The sequence below is a fragment of the Kryptolebias marmoratus genome, linkage group LG9, assembly GCF_001649575.2.
Source record: "Kryptolebias marmoratus isolate JLee-2015 linkage group LG9, ASM164957v2, whole genome shotgun sequence".
Taxonomy (NCBI): domain Eukaryota; kingdom Metazoa; phylum Chordata; class Actinopteri; order Cyprinodontiformes; family Rivulidae; genus Kryptolebias; species Kryptolebias marmoratus.
The window spans coordinates 11658449-11677294 of NC_051438.1; the positions used below are offsets into that span (position 1 = coordinate 11658449).

Consider the following 18846-nt stretch of genomic DNA (forward strand, 5'->3'; position numbering starts at 1 on the left):
GGGGGGGGGGGCACTCACACTGGCAACTTTTGGATGTGCAAATGTTCATTCACAGCTACCTTGGCAAAAACCTCACTGCGGTTGTTTTCTGCTAGTTTGGCAATGGAGATCCTTAACGAACCTTTGCACGCACACTTAAGAGGGCACAGGCAGGAAATCTGCCAAGCCTGGGTAACAATCTAGTGTCAGCAGCCGACAATGTGTTGTAGCTGACAGACAGGCTGTAAGAGTGACTTGGTAGCTTGACTGCAAGGTGTTTAGGAAAAGCTGTGGTGTGCCTGGGGGATGGTGGGGGTCTGGGTGCTCCTAATGAGCGAGTGGCCATCCAGACAAAGCTAGGCTCTGCTCTGGATCAGGTTCCCCTTCCTGTTGACGTCTCTGCGGGCCTGACTTTTACGGGAAGAGACCCTGCGCCCAGGAAATGATCTCCCCTTACAGCAGCAGAACTGGGGGAGGCAGCACGGCGCTAACCACATTTATCTGTTTATCAGAATGACTCTGGAGCTCGGCCTAATCACGTTTAGCCACTGGACAGATCCCTTCTCTAACGAGAGGCTGATGGGTACAGACAGGGCGCAGGACCACGAAGAGGTGATTAATAGAGAGAGACGAAGAAGAGGGAGACAAAAGGAAGTAGACACAGGTGGAGGGAGAGGGAGAGAGCGAACTGAAGAGAGGTAAACATTAAGTGACTGAGCTTCTGGAACACCGTCACACTCCAGCTGCTGATCTGTTTGTGTCCTAATGCCTCACACTTCCCTCATTTCCCCTTCTCCTCCTCCTCTTCATCTCCTCCATCCCTTCATCCCTTCATCCATCCATCCATCTACCCATCTAGCAATCCCTGGGAGGCATGTGGCGTCGAGGAAAAGCAGAGACAAGGAAGCGAGGAGTGGCGCATACATACTAAAGAACCACTTACCTTCCTAGGGCCTCTACATCTCTCAATCACCTCAAGCAGGCCTCCTCTCTGGTCTCCCCCTCCCTCTCCCACTGTCTCCCTCTCTGCCTCCCCCAAGATAGTGCTGGTAATGTGAGGTTAACACAGAGGCAGCGCTCCCATTATTGAGTGAATTTAGCACCTCGGACAGCGCTCTACAATCTTTATTGCTTTGCTGACCCTCTCGTCATGTCTCGGCTGTGCTCGACAGCTTCCACGTGTGCGTGGCAGCGTGTGTGGTTGTGTGTGTGTGTGTTTGATATGAGGTCTGATTGAAAGGCGGTGTGTCACGGAACAGAGAGCACACATGCTCCGGGGCTTGTTCGCAGCGAGGGATACACTCAGGAGAGTATAACGCACAGCGTGTGTGTGTGTGTGCGTGGAAGAGAAAGGAGCGAAAGAAAGAAGGTTGGAAGGAGAGAGGGAAGGAGGAGGGTGGGGGCTGCAATTTTCTGGTTGTCGCACCTCCAGCATATATCCTGGCCCCGGCACATTAACTTTTAAAAAGGGTTTTGTAGGGCTGTAGGTGTCTACATCACGCGCGCACACATATATAACGACTGCCTGGAGTCACACGCTCATACACTCAGGGAGGAAAAAGAATAGAGACGGGGAGAAAATGAGCGCGGAGAAGCGGTAACACTGCGTTAGGATAAATGTTTGATGTGGGAAATTCCGCTCGGCGGTTTTCACCTGAGCAATGATGTTCTACATTTATCACACAAAGTGGATGCGGGGGCCATTCGCTCGGATCATTACCGGGGGTTAATACAGGCCAGGAGACGGGTGTGTTCCCACCGACGAGCCGAGTTGTAGAGCCGTCAACCTGATGATATGTTGTGTTAAATGAAATTGATGCGTGATCATGTGCGGCGGAGTCATGATCCATCAGTGACAAAAAGGAGGGAGAAGATGCAGAAGATGGTTGACTGATAGAGAGATATAGGCTCATGTTTTATTCACAGATAACAGTTTCTTCCCCCCCGCTCTCCCAAACTGCCCAGCTGGTAACAAAGTGCTGGGATAGGCCCATTTCTCTTCCTCTCCCTCCCTCTGTCGGCCTCTTTCCTCCCTCGCTCCCTCTGTTCTGCATTCACAGCATAATGTAAGAAGTGAAACGTAATAAAAGTGACTGAACTCTTTGAGCCGTCCTGCTCGTGATCAATCCCCTTCCTCTCTCTCTGTGCTTGATTGTAGGAGGTGATTTTAAAGAGAGCAGCGGACCTGGTGGAGGCCCTGTATGGGATGCCTCACAATAACCAGGTAAACACACTCATGTGCACAAAAACACATATTTAAGCACAAACACCCTTATCTCCTCTTAGATAAAATTATATTGTGGCTCGGGCCACTGGAAGCATCAAAGGCGGTGTCTCCACTGGCCCCGCTGCACCCTGCTGTGCTCACGCAGGATCTGGGACTCACAGGCATACACATGGGAATATGTCAGTGCTTTCATCAGCTCATGGGAGAAAAGGGAGAAGCACAATGAAAACTAACTATAGAGGGAGGAGAGATTAGTAGGAGTGGGGAGGCAGATGGAAAAGAGAAGGAAAGGTTGGGTGAAGGAGGAGACTTTAAGAAATGCGCACAAAAGATTTGATTAGTCTCTTATATAGCCATCCCTCCACCTTTTCTTTTTTTAAAAAGAACAAACATAAATACAAAAAATACAAAAACAATGTTACCTATCAAGTAATGCAATATTGTATCATCCAATATATACAGGACTTTAAGCAATTTACAGTTCTTGTTCCTGGTTAGGCTTTTACGAAACCTAAAATTTCTTAAACTACTCGTACAAAAACTTAATGTTTTAACTAAGAAATTAGGTATTGACAAAAAATACAGACCGATTTATAGGATTTACATAATAAGATAAAGAGACAAACAAGAATTAATGTTAGTGTTCACAAATTTGTCTTTGTTTAAGTTGTTGTTTCATCTTAGAAATAAAACTTTAAAGTCATAAAACTTTTATTGTTGTTGGCAAACTATTCCGACTATAAAAGGAAGATTGTCTAAATAAAGTTTTCTACCCTTTAACTGCTCCCCCCTTTGTTGTAGCTCTTGCTGATGGCTTTAAAATAAATTCGTAAACTACCTCTGGAATAAGGTCATTACTGCATTTGAAAATCAGCTTTTTAAATGAAAGATATGTAAATATTAGCTATATTCCTTAAAGGAATGAATATCGCACAATGTGTTGCATGCCGAAGTTTTAAACAAAAATCTCAGTAATCTGTTAGGGCTTGGAGTATGTGCTGTGGATAACTCTCAGTTACTACCACACCACATGTTAGCTCAATATCTTAAAAATGACTGGGATATAACTATTTTTTGTGTGTTTACTAAGGTTCATTATCTGTTGAATGGGATTAACTCCAAAAGTTGTTGATTACTCTCTGAGTTTTATTCAAATTGTTACTGAATTTGAAATATCTTATGAACCATTGCAACTCTGTTAAGAATTCCAGTCGGTCGTAAGATATTTTGCTAACAACAGTCAAACAAATGAACACAGACAGACACATGCACCTACAGAACTATTAAATCTTAACCAATTTTCAGTGTTTTAATGCCATTCTTTGATTTTTATAGAGAATATTCAAAACTTGTTTGCATAAATGTATCACAGGTTTTAAGACTGATTTACTTGCTTGGCCCCAAATAGTTACACAACAGAAAAAAAGTGCAACAGAATCTTTGCAGACAGCTATAACTGGACAGCTTTTACAAGTAAACATTCTTTGTTTAAAAAATAGTCTAATAGTACTAATTCCTCAAAATGAAGTTGGAAATCCAAAACAACAAAGAAATATTTTAACTTATCTATTTTTTTTATTTCTGTTTGATCAGTAACAACAACAAAATCATCACGCTCTTTGCATACAAGTTTAATCCACAACGAAACAACTTTGGTGCAATTCAAAGACTTCAAAGGCTTCCCTTAACTTTGTGAAACTCCAGCTACTGGCTTGATCAGTCACTCTGCTGTGTTGTGGAGTTTTTACAGCTACATAAAAATTAGAATCATTTGCATAAATTAAATATTGGATATCTATACAACTTTCAGGTAACTCATTAACGGCAAAACACAATGGTCCGAAAATGGAACCTTGTGGTACGCCCATTTTGCAATTCACAGGAACCAATGCCACTGCATATATAAAAAAACACTCAAGGTCTACAAGGTTTACATACACAGTAACCTGAGTGGAGATCTGGAGATCTTTCGACGCTATAAAATCTGTGATCCAGCTCATTTCTGTCAGTAACCACAGGTTTGTTTGTTCTTTCTATTTACCAGGAGATGATTCTAAAACGAGCGGCAGATATCGCAGAGGCCCTCTACACAACAGTGCCACGAGGGCACAACCAGCTAGCCAGTCTGGGCAGCAGCTCTGTCCACGCCGGCATGATGGCCGTAAACTCCTTCACCGGGTCGGAGGTGGCGCAAACAGCCAATCAGGGTGAGCAAGGGCAGCACGGAACAGTTAAAGTTTACAACCACAGGAAAAGTGACAGTGATTAAATTTTTCTTTTTGGGATTGGTGGTAAAAAAAATGAGTGGATACTTTATTTTTCATGTGGGAAATACAGAGAAGGTGATTTAGAAGCAGGGAGCGAATAGGAAAGTTAAAAAAAAAATGCAGGACAGGAGGAGGAGGAGAGGGGAAGATGGTGGCAGTGAGAACTGGGGAATACTTGAAAGGAAGAAAGAGCGGGTGTGAAAGAGTGAAGAATGGAGAAAAAGAGAGGCATGGATGGAGTACGATGGAGAAAAATGAGTGGGTCCTCAGGGTGTGTATATCAGACTAGGGTCGGCCCCTGTCTGACAGAGAGAGATGTGGGTGCAGTCAGTGGTGATTCATCACATGTATCAGGGGAACAAGAGGAGAGTGGATGGACCAGCTTCTGGATGTGTCTCAATAATTCCAATGAGCTTTCTCTGCCCTTCATCTTCATCTGGAAACATCTGCAGATATGAAGAAAACAAGAGAGGTCAGCTGCTTATCCCATAATAGCTCAGTTAATGGAAGATGAGAATGGCGAGAATGGATGCTAATTATAGATGAGTGGTGTAGTAAAGAAACAGAGATGAGAGAAATAAAAGATTGTTGCACTAGAAAATAAAATTTATGATGTTCAATTCCAGCTGTTTTTCCACCAGCGTCAGCATGTTGAACCTGAGAGGTATTTTTATCGTCATCTTTACCATATTGCCTGCCTAGTGTTCACTGCTTTTTGAGGGGGAGATAAGTCTTGTCAGAAAAACTGGCTTTGTTCTTTCAAATGTTCAGTGAAACTGCAGAGGCATTTTAGTGTTAATTGCCTTGTCAATGTGTCTAAATTTGGAGAGGAGCCAGCAGGGTCAAAGGCTCCTTGTTTCAGTTGTTGGATCTTCTAATTCATTCTTCTACTCCTCTGTTCATTGCTTTCTCGCTTTGCCATATGTTGTGTAAGAATTTTTTTTATTTTTTATTTTGGCTCACAATGCTGCATCCACAGTCTTTTAAGAAACAGAGAACTTGGCAGCTCTGCATGAAATCTTTCTTGTTGTTTTTTTCCTTTTTCTTCCATCTGCTTTGACCTCTTAACACAAGTTTTTCTTCTTCTCCTTTCTTCTTCTTCGTCTTTAGGTTTCAGTAGGAGTACAAGCAGTGTGTCTCCTCATGGCTATGTTCCCAGCTCCACTCCGCAGCAGAGCAGCTACAGCTCTGTCTCCACTAGCATGAATGGCTACGCTAACTCTGGCATGGCAACCCTGGGCACCTCACCCAACTTCCTCAACGGATCTGCGGGCAACTCGCCCTATGCTAGTGAGTAAATACACTGCATGCCTGAGCGATAAAATCAAGCCATATGAGGCAAAAAAATAAATAAAAAATTGTTTGAATCGGGTCATTCGAAACTGAACAAAGTTTTATTGAGGGACAGAGGCGGAGAAGTGGGATCAAGAATTGACTTGCGTGTATTGCAGTTTAGCTGGCTCATCTGTTTCTTTAAGAGCAGAATCAAACGCAAATCCTCGCTTTATTGGCCAAGGGAGCAGATCACCTAGCACCCCCTTTGAAACGCACACACACAGACACACACCGCCACTCCGGTGCACACACATTCACCCTCTACATTAAAGACCCTTGATTAAATCAATAAACTAATTGCTAGAGAAGCAATTCCATTTCAGCTCTTTGATTCCTGAGTGTTAACAAGTATTTTAACAGGCTCATCGGCCTCACACAGACACTTTCAATCAATGGCCCCTCGGCCTGCCTTTGTAGGTCCAATTTTCATTAATTGATTAGTTAGGCCCCTTCATAAATGGATTATGACTTTATTGCACGGATTTGTCAGGAAGAGCCATAAAAGCTAAGTGTTGGATAATAACAACAATAAAAGCAGACGCAGATATCAGAGGGCAGGTGAAATACGACTCAGCTGATTGTAAAATCACTGGGGGGCGGAATGCTCTTAGAGTATTAGCAGACAAAAGACCAAACTGAGAGACATGGATGGATGGGAGAACATCAAGACAGGATTTAGGTTGTGTGGATGTTATTGTGTCAGTTTGGAAAGCATGATTTCTGTAGCCACAGTAAATCCAGCTAACAGCTGCTGTGTCTAAAGCCTTCAACGTAATTTCAGAAACATTTCACTGAGATTTTTGGAGCTTTGTTTCAAACTGTTGTAATGCTGAAATCTTAACAGATTTAAATGTAAAACTCTAATGATGATGTGTATCTTTGATTGAAAAATTTTACAGATAAGACACTAAGACCAGGTCTGAAACTAGAAGTCTAATTATTACCTGTGTTCAACTGGCAAATATGCAGTAAATTCCAGAAGTACATTAAGCCAGGAAGTTAAAAAAAAAAGTATACTGTCACAAGCAAGCAAATTAGTGACTCACTTTACAGGAATGTTAGTCAAATTTATTGCTACGTTGCTGATGCTTATACAGATGCAGAAGCACATTTTGTAAATACTGAAACTGAACAGAAAGGTTAGCTATGCAGGGTCAAAGTAACATTTGTTTTCTAACAAGATATGAGACAAAAATGGCTACTGTAGTTTGTTTGGGGTTCTAAAGTACAAAGTGATAGTTGACATGCACAAAATATGCTGCTATGTCATTGTGTCTGAAAAGCTCCGTCTTTCCTGTCCTGTTCACACCTGACAAGTCAAAAAAAAGTGAGTACAGCACCTGGAGAGGTTTAAGAGATGTGTCTTTTCCCCTTGAGCACAGGATGTGACATGAAAACAGTTTAATTAGACTTTGAAAAGAGTAATAGGGCTTGTTGCAAGTTTACAACAAACCCAGTTTTGTATGCAATATCTCTTTGCAGGTATTTTTTTATATAACACAAAAGGCTACAAAAAAAAATCTGAGCCAGCTTATCTGAGTCCAAAATATTATCCCTCCTACCATCATCCATTGACCAGTCCCTTTTTGTTCGTCCCGTTTGCCTGTCCTCTGTCCTCGGCCTTCTCTCTAACCCCCCCGTCTGTCTTCATCTCTCCTCCCCGTCCCCTCTCCCCTAACATTTTCCCCCAACTTAAACGCCCTTTCCTGCCCATCTCTCTTCTCCCAGTCGTCCCGTCCAGCCCAACCATGGCGTCATCAACCAGCCTGCCCTCCAACTGCAGCAGCTCCTCCGGCATCTTCTCTTTCTCTCCGGCCAACATGGTCTCCGCCGCCGTCAAACAGAAGAGCGCCTTCGCCCCCGTCGTTCGACCCCAGAACTCCCCTCCGCCCACGTGCACCAGCGCTAATGCAAACAGCCTGCAAGGTAAACGGATAAACATGCAGTTTAGTTATTACTATTTAATGAGAGTGGCGGTGCCGTTTAGATTCAGATTGAAAGTTCTATTACTATGAATTATATTTAGTCTGAATTGTTCTTCTTAAGCTTTGATTCCACATTTCTTATATCAATTACTAACTTTTACTCACACTTATTTCTTTATTCCTCCCTTTTCTTTCTCCTTTTCACACCTTGTGTCTTCCTTTCTTTGCCTTTCTCGAAACCCTTCCCTCCCCGCCATAGATCAGCCTTTTGTGGACTCTAGCAAGTACTCATCAGCCAGCTCTCTGCAGGGCCTGGCTTTCTCCTGAAGTATGTTATCTTTCTAATTATTATTTTTTTTTCTCTTTGCTCTCTGTGTACTTAACATTATCACAGAATGCTCATTTTAACTACCTGTTTTTGTTTTGTTTTTTTTTTTAGTTTTTTTTTTTCTTTTTTTTTTGTCACTCTTGACTTGTCACAGAGACCGCATGCCACACCATATGTGTTCCATTTCCTGTTTTCACTTCCTGCTTCCTGCCCGTGCCCCAGCGGGTGTCTCTGTCAGGAGGGAGGGAGGAGGGGAAGGTTGTTATGCCGCCACGGGTCATTCTGTTCTCCCGTTTCCATCGAATGCAGCGCGGGGTCTGCTCGTCTAGGCAGGATGTTGTATAGTGTTCAGACGCTTAAAAACGAGAGAGAAATGATGGATGGGAATCTTTATCAGAGCCCCAAGCTAAGCACTTCCTCCCTTCTTCTGGCAGTGTTGATGAGCGCTGACCACAGTGACCCAGGAGCCAATGGCCACTGTGCTCTGATCACACACACACACACCTCTCACTCTGTTAATCCCAACAAGCCAGAGACTCTTAGAGAATAACCAGGGAATTAGTGGATTGAAGAGAGAAATCAATAGGAAGCCAATATGTTATATGGAAAATTCCTCCCTGTGATGGCTTCAGAGTGAAGATGGGAGGGGGATACGGGTGATGGTGGAGGAGGCCTGTCAGGAGGTTAACATGTAAGAGTTGGGAAGCAGGGCACAATACAGGAGCGTAAAAATGTGAATAAAGCTGACAGGCCCAAGGTTTCTATTTCCATTTTCGAGTATTGAGTCTAATTTCTTCGCCTCTGTCATCACATGCCACTCTCATGTTCAAATTACTGTCAATAATGCAGGGCTGGCTTACGCGCCGGAGCTGCTAACAATTAACACTGGCAGCTCTTGCATGAAGCTGTTCAGAAGGCCTGTGAATAGTTGAACAATGTTGTCGATGTACGCCAAGTTAGCGGCGCAGTCGAGAAAGAAAAAAAATGTTTTCATTATTCCGGGGCCCTCGGAATGAAGAGATAATGAGGGAAAGTGGTTCACCAGATGCTGAAGTACGTTTTGTGCTTTTTTTTTCTTCTTCTCATGTGACTGTTTTGATGACAGATGAAACCCAGCAATCACATGACTGACCTTCGTGTGTTTTTTTTTTTTTCCTCTCTTTCCTTATTCCTCAAAATCCCATTCACTACCCCTCCACCACCCCTCTGTTCTTTCCCACAAAGCAGCGATCCCCGGGATGATTGTTCCGCCCATGTAGAGGATGTGGGAAGCTGGAAGTTTTTGGAGGAATGTTGAGAGGAAAAATCACAGTAGCGGAGTCTGGCGAGTCTCTCTGTTATGCTCCGGAGCTTAACTGAAGGAAGTCAAGATAAGACGCAGGACTCTGTTAAACTCAGGCCTTTCCAATGGGATTTCATCTGAAGGGGGGGAGAAGATAAAGGAGGACAATATGAGCCTTTGTGATGTTTTTTTTTTCCCCAGTCGGTTGAATTAGTGTAGCTTCTCTGACACCGTGTTGGATGGAGTGTATAGACACTGATAGTTTGCCCACAGTGTGACACTGACCTCATGAAAAAAGCATTTATTTATCTTTATATTCATGGCTGTAAGATCTGCGTTCCAGAGCGCCCACCTCTCCTCCCCACCCTTCGCTGTCTTGCAACCTTTAACCCAAACAACAGTTGCGTTTTTGCTCAGCCGTGAAGTTTTTCTTACTTAACTTCAGCGACCCACGTGAAACCACACGACCCGAAGTGCAAAGAAACTCCAAAAAGAACAAAACCCACCCTCGATTTTTGCTGCTAATTTCCCCCAGAAATCAAAAAAAAAAAAAAACGAATAAAAAAAATTGCTTTGTGCTGTTTCAGCATCATAAGAATGCCTTTCCTTCCCCCTTTCTCTCTCTCATTTGATTTGTTTGTTTGAATTTTGATTGAAAAGAAAAAAAAAAACTGTGAGGACTGAGCTGTTTGCAATATCTGCTTGTCATGTGAAGCAAAAGGTGAAGATTTAGCCAAAATTTGACCTTTTTGTTTGAGATTTTAGCAACAACTTGAAAAGCCAGAGGATGTGTGTGCGCGTCCAGCCAGCACTGTACTGAAGGAGCCTAGCAAATATTAGAATAAATGCGCGATATATGTGATATATTTTTGTATATATATAAAAAAAAATTTTGATTTTTTTTTTTTTTCATTTGGCATCAGTTTTCTTTTTTGCAATAGCTATAGTTTGACATGTAAACATTATACAGTAATGTCTTAAGGCAGCTTCTCAGCACAGACGATAGATTTACTTTGTGTTGTCAGTATCTCATCTGCTAAACATGACAAACATGGATTTGGACACAAAAAGGGGAGTCGTGTAAAATATCCTATAAATAATGTATTTATCCCTCATATGTACATTGACTCTCACCCTTGTTTAGTTGTGTTGTGTACGTTTATTACAGTAACTGAACATATTTCACCGTGTTTCGTTATGTATTGTCGTTTCTCACTATTTAAATGTGACTCTTTGACGTTTTTTTTTTGTTTGTTTGTTTCAATGTCGATTGTTTTTACATTATTTTGCCAGGTTCTCATGTGTTGATTCAAAACATGCCATTGTCTATTTTTGTATTATTTGTAAGTTAATTAAATAAAACAAAAATCTGTTGTTTTTTTTTCGTTTTTTTTCCTATAAAATGTTTATTGTATGGCAAAAAGTAGCATCTTTACAGAGTATTTGGTTGAGGTAGATTTTTTAAGAGTATAAACACACATTAATATATATACTGTAAATCTATATCTTTTTTTTTGTTTGAACTTTGAGGCTTTTAGATGGAAACTTTTCTTGAACTGATAATATGCATGGGTTCTTCTCTTGAGTGACTTTTTTGTGTGTGTGGAAACCAAGAGATGTAGGGAATTGCTCTGTTTTCTTTCTTTCTTTTTTTTTTTGGTTGTGTTTGTCTTTTTTCACCCCCTTTGTTCTTTCTTTTATGTTTTTTATGCCTGCTTACATTACAGTATCTATATACTCTTTCTTTTGTTTCTGTCACTGTAATCTTTACCAGCAGTCTAGATGCCTTAACAATGCAAACCCATTCTCCATTCAATCATGTTGTACAGTTTTCTACCCCTTCACCACAATTGTCTATTGCCACAGAGGAATTCACAAGAACTTGGGGACAAAGCACAAACTCGCTCCGTTTGGTGCTGAAGCCAGACTAGAACACAAAGAGCCATAATTCAACAATCTCACACACGCCCCAGATGTGCTAAATGTTACAGCAACGGCATGCTTCGAAAGGCGGTCAGAGCAGCCGGAGTCCACAATGCTTTTACTGCACATTAGTGTTGAAAGAAACACTTTTTTACAGCTTTGTTTTGTTTTTTTCTTTTTTAATAATGAAATGATTTCAACAGCATGATTGGAATATTTCCTCAAACCAATGAACGGCAACATTTTCACAACACCTAATTGTAGTTTCAAGAAGAAAACAGGCACTTGTCACAGCACAACTTTAAGCTCACAAGTGGAGTCGTCGGTATGACTCGAGTATCTGACAGCCGATTACGCCCCACCTCTCCCCCGGAGTCCTGCTCTCCTTGCAGTAGCTGCCGGACAACACAGTCCCATTTACAAACCACACAGAGTAACAACACGTGAGGAAGCATTTAAAAAAATTAAATAGAAAAAAAAAAAGAAGAAGCAGCTTCTTGGCCCATCAGCCGTTTCTCTAGTCTTTTCTTTGTGTGTCTTCAAGCTGTTGCTGGACAGAGAATAGGGCTTTTCTCTCTGCTTTTCTTTTTTCCAGGGCCTGGTTTTGTTAAGTGGGCAGAAAAGGGATCGTTTTAACGGCAGCGCCTGCTGACAGACAAGTGTTTTTCAGCCACTTGTGTTCCCGTGCCGGTCTGAGCCGGGGCAGGAGGATGTGAAGGGGGGGGAGGCAACATATCTGTTTCAAATGAACTACAGAGGTCTGTTGTCATACAATGGCATCTTTGTAAGCAAAGTTTCATCCCGATTATGAGTGTCAGTAATGGGTGACAAAGTTTTTGTATTTAGGTAACAAACCAGAACAAAACAAAAAATGAGATGCAAACCAAATAGCTGGTGTCTATTTTTTCCTCTGTTTGTCTTTGACTGCAAATACACTGAACAGCTCTATAATATAAGGGAATTAAAAAAAATTCTACTGTATAGATTGTTAATGTTTTTTGATGAAAATTGAGCTGTAAGATAACTTTTGGACTCTCACAATGTTATTAAAGTTACCTCTTGTCTGTGACTTTGTCAGGTGTGCTTTTTTTTAGATATCATTAAACAAAATAAAAATAAATCACCCTCTTACAGTTTTAGGGTTTTACATACAAAATCTGGACATATCAAAAGTTATCTGGTTTTACAAGGTCATAAAATTATTCAAATCTAACCTCAAGTGCACAAAAAAACGCAACAGATTGCGCTGTGTCATTTTTTTACTAAGCAAAAATGAAGCCAAAATGGAAAAGCTGTGTGTGAAAATATTTAATCTTCCCTATGGTCCAACAGCTTGTACAACCACCTTAAGCAGCAACAACATGAAGTAATTGTTTTTAGTATGACTTTATCAGTCGCTCACATGGTTAGGGAGGAAATTTGGCCCACTCTTCTTTACAGTGTTTCTTCAGTTCATTGAGGTTTGAGGGTATTTGTTTGTGCCCAACACAACATTTCAATCAGGCTGCGGCCTGGATTTTCACTGGAACATTGCAACACATTGACTCTTTTTTTAGCCATTCTGTTGTGGATTTGCTGATGTGTTTGGGATCATTGTCCTGTTGCATCATGGCCCAATTTGATCCAAGCTTTAGTTGCCAGGCAGATGGCCTCATATTTGACCCTAGAATACTTTGATAAACAGAGGAGTTCATAGTCGACTCAGTGACTGCAAGGTGCCCACAGTGTGTATGAGATGTCTGTGCTGATACACTGTGTTTGGTTTTGATTAAATGTAGCGCTGTTCACTATGGGTAAACATCTCTCCTTTGGTTTTATCTGTACAAAGGACAATTCACTAGAAGTCTTGTGGTTCATTTAAATGCAACTTTGAAAACCAACAGTAAGTCTTGCTGCAATATTCTTATTAAAAAAATTAGGCTTTTTCCTGCAAACCTTCCAAACGAGCCACACTTGTTTAGTCTCTTTTTAATTGCACTGTCGTGAACTTTAATCAGCTGACAAAGGGTTGCAAAATGTTGTCTGCTTGTAAATATTTTATTTTTCTAATTGTAAAATGATGGACTCTAAACTGTTTGATGAACTTTTACACATTGATGGGCAGCAACAGTTGCTTCTCTAAGATCGTTGCTGATGTTTTTTCCTCCCTGGCATTGTGATAACACCCACCTGTATGCTCCAGTCCACCAAACTGCCAAAGCGCCTCCTTTTACAGAGGTGGACACACTTCTTGATGATAAGTTAATCAATACAATTGAATAACAGAACTTGGCGGGTACTCAGATCTTCACACACAGCTGTTCCATTCCAGCTTTTATTTTGCTTCATAAATAATGCCCATTGTGGAATCTGTTGTGTGTATTTTTTTTCTATTTGAGGTTAGGTTTGAATTATTTTAAAGGTGGTAAAGACCAGATCATTTTAGTTATGTCCTTTTCTATAAAACCCTTAAATTGAAAGAGGGTGGACTTTCTTTTGCCCATGACGGTGTGCCTCATTCTACTCATAGAGCATTAAAGTGGATAACTCTTTACAGAAACTGCCTCCTCCAAACAGCTGGGATGGAGTAACTCCACAGGTCAGGAACAGGCCTGCATCGCCTCCCCCACCAGGCTCCTTCCTCTAATGAATCTAATTCATTAATGCATTACTGATGGCATGGTGAACATGGTTAGCCTGACAAGTTTCCTCCTAAACATATTAGTTAATGATGATTCCAAGGTTATTAATTGCGAAGGCACCAGCCCACCATAATTGAGTCATCATTTGCATATACCCGGTCATCAGCAGAAAATTAATTTCTTTTTTATTTTTTGCATATCTAATTTAGAGGCCTGCGATTGGATTAGCCAGTGGAAATTGCGGATCCCGGGATTCTGCTGACCTCAAAGTATTCCAGGGTCTCCACAGTAACAGGAGACTTCCGTAACGCCGCAAGGAGGGGGAGGGGGGGGGAGGGGGGCAGGACGACCTGGAAGTACTGATGAAAAAAAGGCCTAGTAAACACTGGGAGTGATTGTGTGTGTTTGCCTTTTTAATTACCCAGAGGTTCACAGCTGCACAGGGCCTCTTCTCCACTATATCTAATAACAGAGTTGATAGTTTGCTGACTAACATTAAAGTAGCATGGACAATTGTATCAGTAAGAGGTGAGTTACTGAATTACAGAGTTTACACGCTTAGTCTTGAGGAAAATGAGTTCTAGGGCCTAATGTTTCTTATTAGGAAGCTGAACATCAACGCCAAGTTGCACCAAAACGGCTCCAGGGATTTAACATTGCCCAAATGTGGAGTTGCAGTGCAATACACACATTCGGCTCCCTCCTTGCACACTCATAAATCATAAAAACGCACAGACAAAAGGTGAACCCATTTTTTGCTCTGTGTATCCAGCTGGTTTTTTAGGCCTGCATAGACTGGTCAGTGTGGGAGGAGGACAATGGGAGTGGGAGGCCGAGGGCAGCGCTGGAGCCAGCGGACCTCAGCCCTCTGGAGACCTAACATTAAAAGCGCCGTTCCTGGAAAACACCGGATACAGTCGGCAGAGCCTTCGCACATCAAGCGAGGGTGCTGCTCAGGAGCCTCTGTGCTTCGAGTATCCTAATGAAACATATTAATGCATATATTCCTCACGCTCCTACTCCACCTCCTTATTTTCTTTTCTTTTACTCATTCTCCTCCCTGCATGGACACGCGAGGGGAGGAAGCGCAGAGAAGCGCATTTGAAAGAAAAACAGGAGTCCCCATGGGGATCCCCGGATAAAGAAAAGAAAGGAAAGAAATGGAAAGGAGAGAGGATGGGAGTGGGTGTATGGGGGTATTCAGAATAGAGGTAGACAGTGAGCAAAACACAAGGACTGGTGGAATGAATATTAATAGTTTTCTGTGCTGGAAAATAGTCACATTGGACATTATAGAGAGAGATGTAGGCAGGGGGAATGAGAAGCAGGTTGCATTCTTGGCCTCGCTTGCTGAGTTTGTGTGCATTAGAAGGTACACACAAGTCACTTTTCTGCAAGTCTGTATGCACAAGCAGCAAGACAGGGAATATATCTGGGTCCAGGCACACCAAGGATTCGTGGTCTGCTCTCTCCCTTGTGTGGTCGTTTCCCACAATAATTATCCCAGTGACTGTGGGTGTCTGTCTATGATCTGTGTGGTACCTGTCAGAGGGAGCCCGGCGGAGCCCGTGCTTTATATTCCCAGTAATTGCTGCTGCTAATTTACTGTGCGTTGGCCTAATGAGTAAGGGAGGTGAGGGGCTGGGGTATGTAATGGATGTTAGAGAGCTAGAGATAGGGAGATGCATTTCAACACTGCCTGCAGAGAGAGGTAAGAGGGGAGGAGGCCGGCGAACTGTGTGTGTTAGGCAAGCATGTAGAACACTTATCTTTATTGTTCTACTAAAATGAAAAAAACAAAAGATAAGCTGTTTCCTCCCCCCCACCTTCCTTTTACATTCCCTCTTTCACTCCCCTTCCATCCTCCCGTCAGCTGATGGCGACTGCAGCGAGCACATTAGCTTTTTGTTATGTTGATTAATGATAAAATCAAATCCATAAATAATATAGATTATTTATTACATTTATTCACATGCTAATTAGAGAAACCTCAGAGAGATGGCCTTTTTTTTTCATCTGCCGCCAACTGACATTCACACACAGTCACATATTAATGTCATTCACACTTTGAAGAGCCAGAGCTGTCTTGTGATGGGGACACGTCCACCCTTCATTTCTCCCTAATGAGGTCATGATAGAGGCCAGTGGTTTCAGCAGGCGCACACGCCCCTGTTGTCATCCGCGCGCACACACCCTCTCAGCACACACTCGACGAGCGCTGGATTGACGGGGTCGTCTTTGATTGATGCACCGCGGGTTCTTCCACATGTTCTACAGCTCAGTCATTTAATTATGTTTCCCAAGCATCATTAAGTACCATTATATTCTATCATATTCTAATGAGAGAGGTGGCCAGTCACAGGACAAGCTAATTGGTGATTAATGTTGTGTATCAGTGAGAAACAACGCAAGATTGGCCATTTAATGACATAACGCTGTATTTAAGTGCTGAATATGTAAAAACACAAACAAGAGGAAAGAAATTAGGGAGGCTGGTTGGAATCAAAACAAATATTATCTCATATTACCGTAAAGCAATAGTTCCGATCGTTTGAAGTGGGGTTCTGTGGAAAGGTTATGAACAGTTGACATCTTACCTATCACAAATAGCTCTTTGAACGGGCTCATTTTGGAGAAAAATGTTGCGTTCCCTTTACCTTTGACCTCAGATCTGAGAATGACGTCACATTCAACACATTAGAGTTGCAACACAAAAAATCAGTAGAATTTGCTCGTTGTTGAGCTCGACTAGAGCAACAAGACAAGAAAAACATGTTTTTGTTTGCGTTCCATGCATTCAAACACTGTAGCAACTTGTTTCCTAGTAAAGGTAGTACAGTACTATGTGTGCAGCTGATTTAATGAGATACAAAGAGTCAAAACCAAAAGTAAAAAGTTAATTCCTGCAGCTATGACCACTTTTTATCTGTGAGGTAGCCATTTTGGTTTTCAAGGTTGAGATCGATCAGCAATCTCCAACTTTCTGAGTACGAGTTCTGCCTTTGGTGGGCGTTTCAGCAGGTTTTCCAGCTTTGAACTAAGAAATTCCGACTTTCAAGTCCAAATAAAATGCACAAATAGAGTTTAATTCTGACTGGACTGACAAGCTCACTGTTAGTCTGAGCAGACAAAGACCAAAATGAAATCCTGCTGTCCTGAAACAACTCTAATCTTAAAAGATTAACAGTGATTAATGTAAACACTATTCTATAAACCTTTACAGTCCCATTTTGCTTTATACTATTACTGACATAGAATTATATGATTATTTGCAAGCACTGAGTGCGGCGACCGCAGCCAGCGGTGATGCTGCATCCTGTGGCAATTCTTACAGAAATATCTTATTATTTTTGAGAGAATAAAAAAGTAACATGAGACTGATGGCAGTTTAAGGGTTCAATAATTGCGATTGGAAGAACCGCTCTTGTCTTAGGATGGCAGCAATCCACCTCAGTCTTGGCCTCGTTTGGACTAGCCACTGGCTGGTCAATCTGGTCAGAATTATACTCTGTTTTTTTCCCAAACTGAGGTCATTCAAAGAGCTACCTACAACAGGTAAGATATCAACTGTTCAAAACATTTTCACAGAACCCCACTTCAAAAGATCTGAGCTATCCCTTTAAGGGTCTAATCTCACACACACCTCCTGCATTATTTCCTCAATTGTTTACCCCTTTTAGCTACATTACACACACTTACTCAGATAATGCTTGAACCCGCCTCTACAGACATAACTCACCTGCTCCTCCAGATTAACCACTAACTCAGTATTGATGCACCGCGTCGCAGGTAGGTACACATGAGAGAGAGAGAGAGAGAGCTCTCACACACACACACACACACACATACACAGCACACAGACACAAACATGCTCATCTGGTATTGACATGCCGCGCGGCTGTAGGTGTTTCCATTTAAGGTCAGTCAATTGCCTTAAGTATGTAATGTTAGGAGGGGGGTCCGTAAACATGTCAAATTAGCAGTAATGAATGAGCAGACACCGGCAGGGGGAACTGTCAGGGTGCACGCTCAGGACAATACATTACCCTGAGTTATCCCGGCCTGCCCTCATTGTCACACACTCACACACACACAGACCTAGCAGACACAGGGTGTAAACTAGCGGGACCCATTCAGCGGTCACACACTCTGCCTTAATGGGATGTGAGGCTGATTGGTGTCCAAGAAATGGAAAAGGAAAAGAAACTTCAAATAAAAAGTGATAAGTAATATATATATATATTGTTTGGATTAAAACAACCCTAAAAGTAGGTATTAAAGTTGATTGACAGAGCCAAAATAAAGGGGAAAATAAAAAATTAAATCTTTTTTTTTTAATGAAAATAGATAAACAGAGGACTAAGCCAGAGGGAGAAAAAACAAACTTGTGATATTTATTTTTTTCCTTTTCAGTGTTGAAACAGGAAAAGGACCTCTGGTTTAATAAACCATGAATCCTTTCACAGAGGGTTTGTATGTTATTCTTCGGAGAACCAGATATGTGGGGAGAGACGGGCAGATAGAGAGAAGCAGGGAGCAGCAGGAGGAAAGGAAAAAAAAAAAAAAAAAGAAATCTTCTGCAGCCATATGAATTTAGCTCTGCTCTTCGCCACACGCACACACAACCCACTTTCAGACTGTATGTTAGTTTTGGGCTGGAAGTGTGGGATGAGGGTGGGTTTGGGGGAGGGGGTTACACATCCTCCTCAGGTCCAGCCTGAGCAAGAACCGGGAGATATCATTTCATCTGTAAACAATTAAATCTTCTTCCTCTTTGACAGTTTGTGAAAATATTGCTTGAACGTATTTGCTCTGCAGAGAAAACCATCTGCTCACCACAACAATGCATGGTTCTCAGTTAGTGCATAAGCAGGGCAAAAAAATAAAATCAAAATCATGTCCACTTGAATTTCTACACTTTCTGCTCTGTGGGTAAAGTGATAAATAAACACAAACATG

At 41.8% G+C, this 18846-nt stretch overlaps 1 protein-coding gene across 1 annotated transcript in view; it reads left to right on the top strand.

Moving 5' to 3' along the window:
- ebf1a (EBF transcription factor 1a) overlaps positions 1–12335 on the top strand; it is a 64198-nt gene extending 51863 nt beyond the window's left edge. Inside the window, exons 11-15 of the mRNA XM_017433027.3 lie at positions 2138–2203; positions 4251–4413; positions 5584–5763; positions 7537–7734; positions 9289–12335. Of these exons, the coding sequence (XP_017288516.1) occupies positions 2138–2203; positions 4251–4413; positions 5584–5763; positions 7537–7734; positions 9289–9320 (639 nt within the window). The 3' untranslated portion in view covers positions 9321–12335. The remainder of the gene's footprint in view (positions 1–2137; positions 2204–4250; positions 4414–5583; positions 5764–7536; positions 7735–9288) is intronic.
- The last annotated feature ends 6511 nt before the right edge of the window (positions 12336–18846 follow it).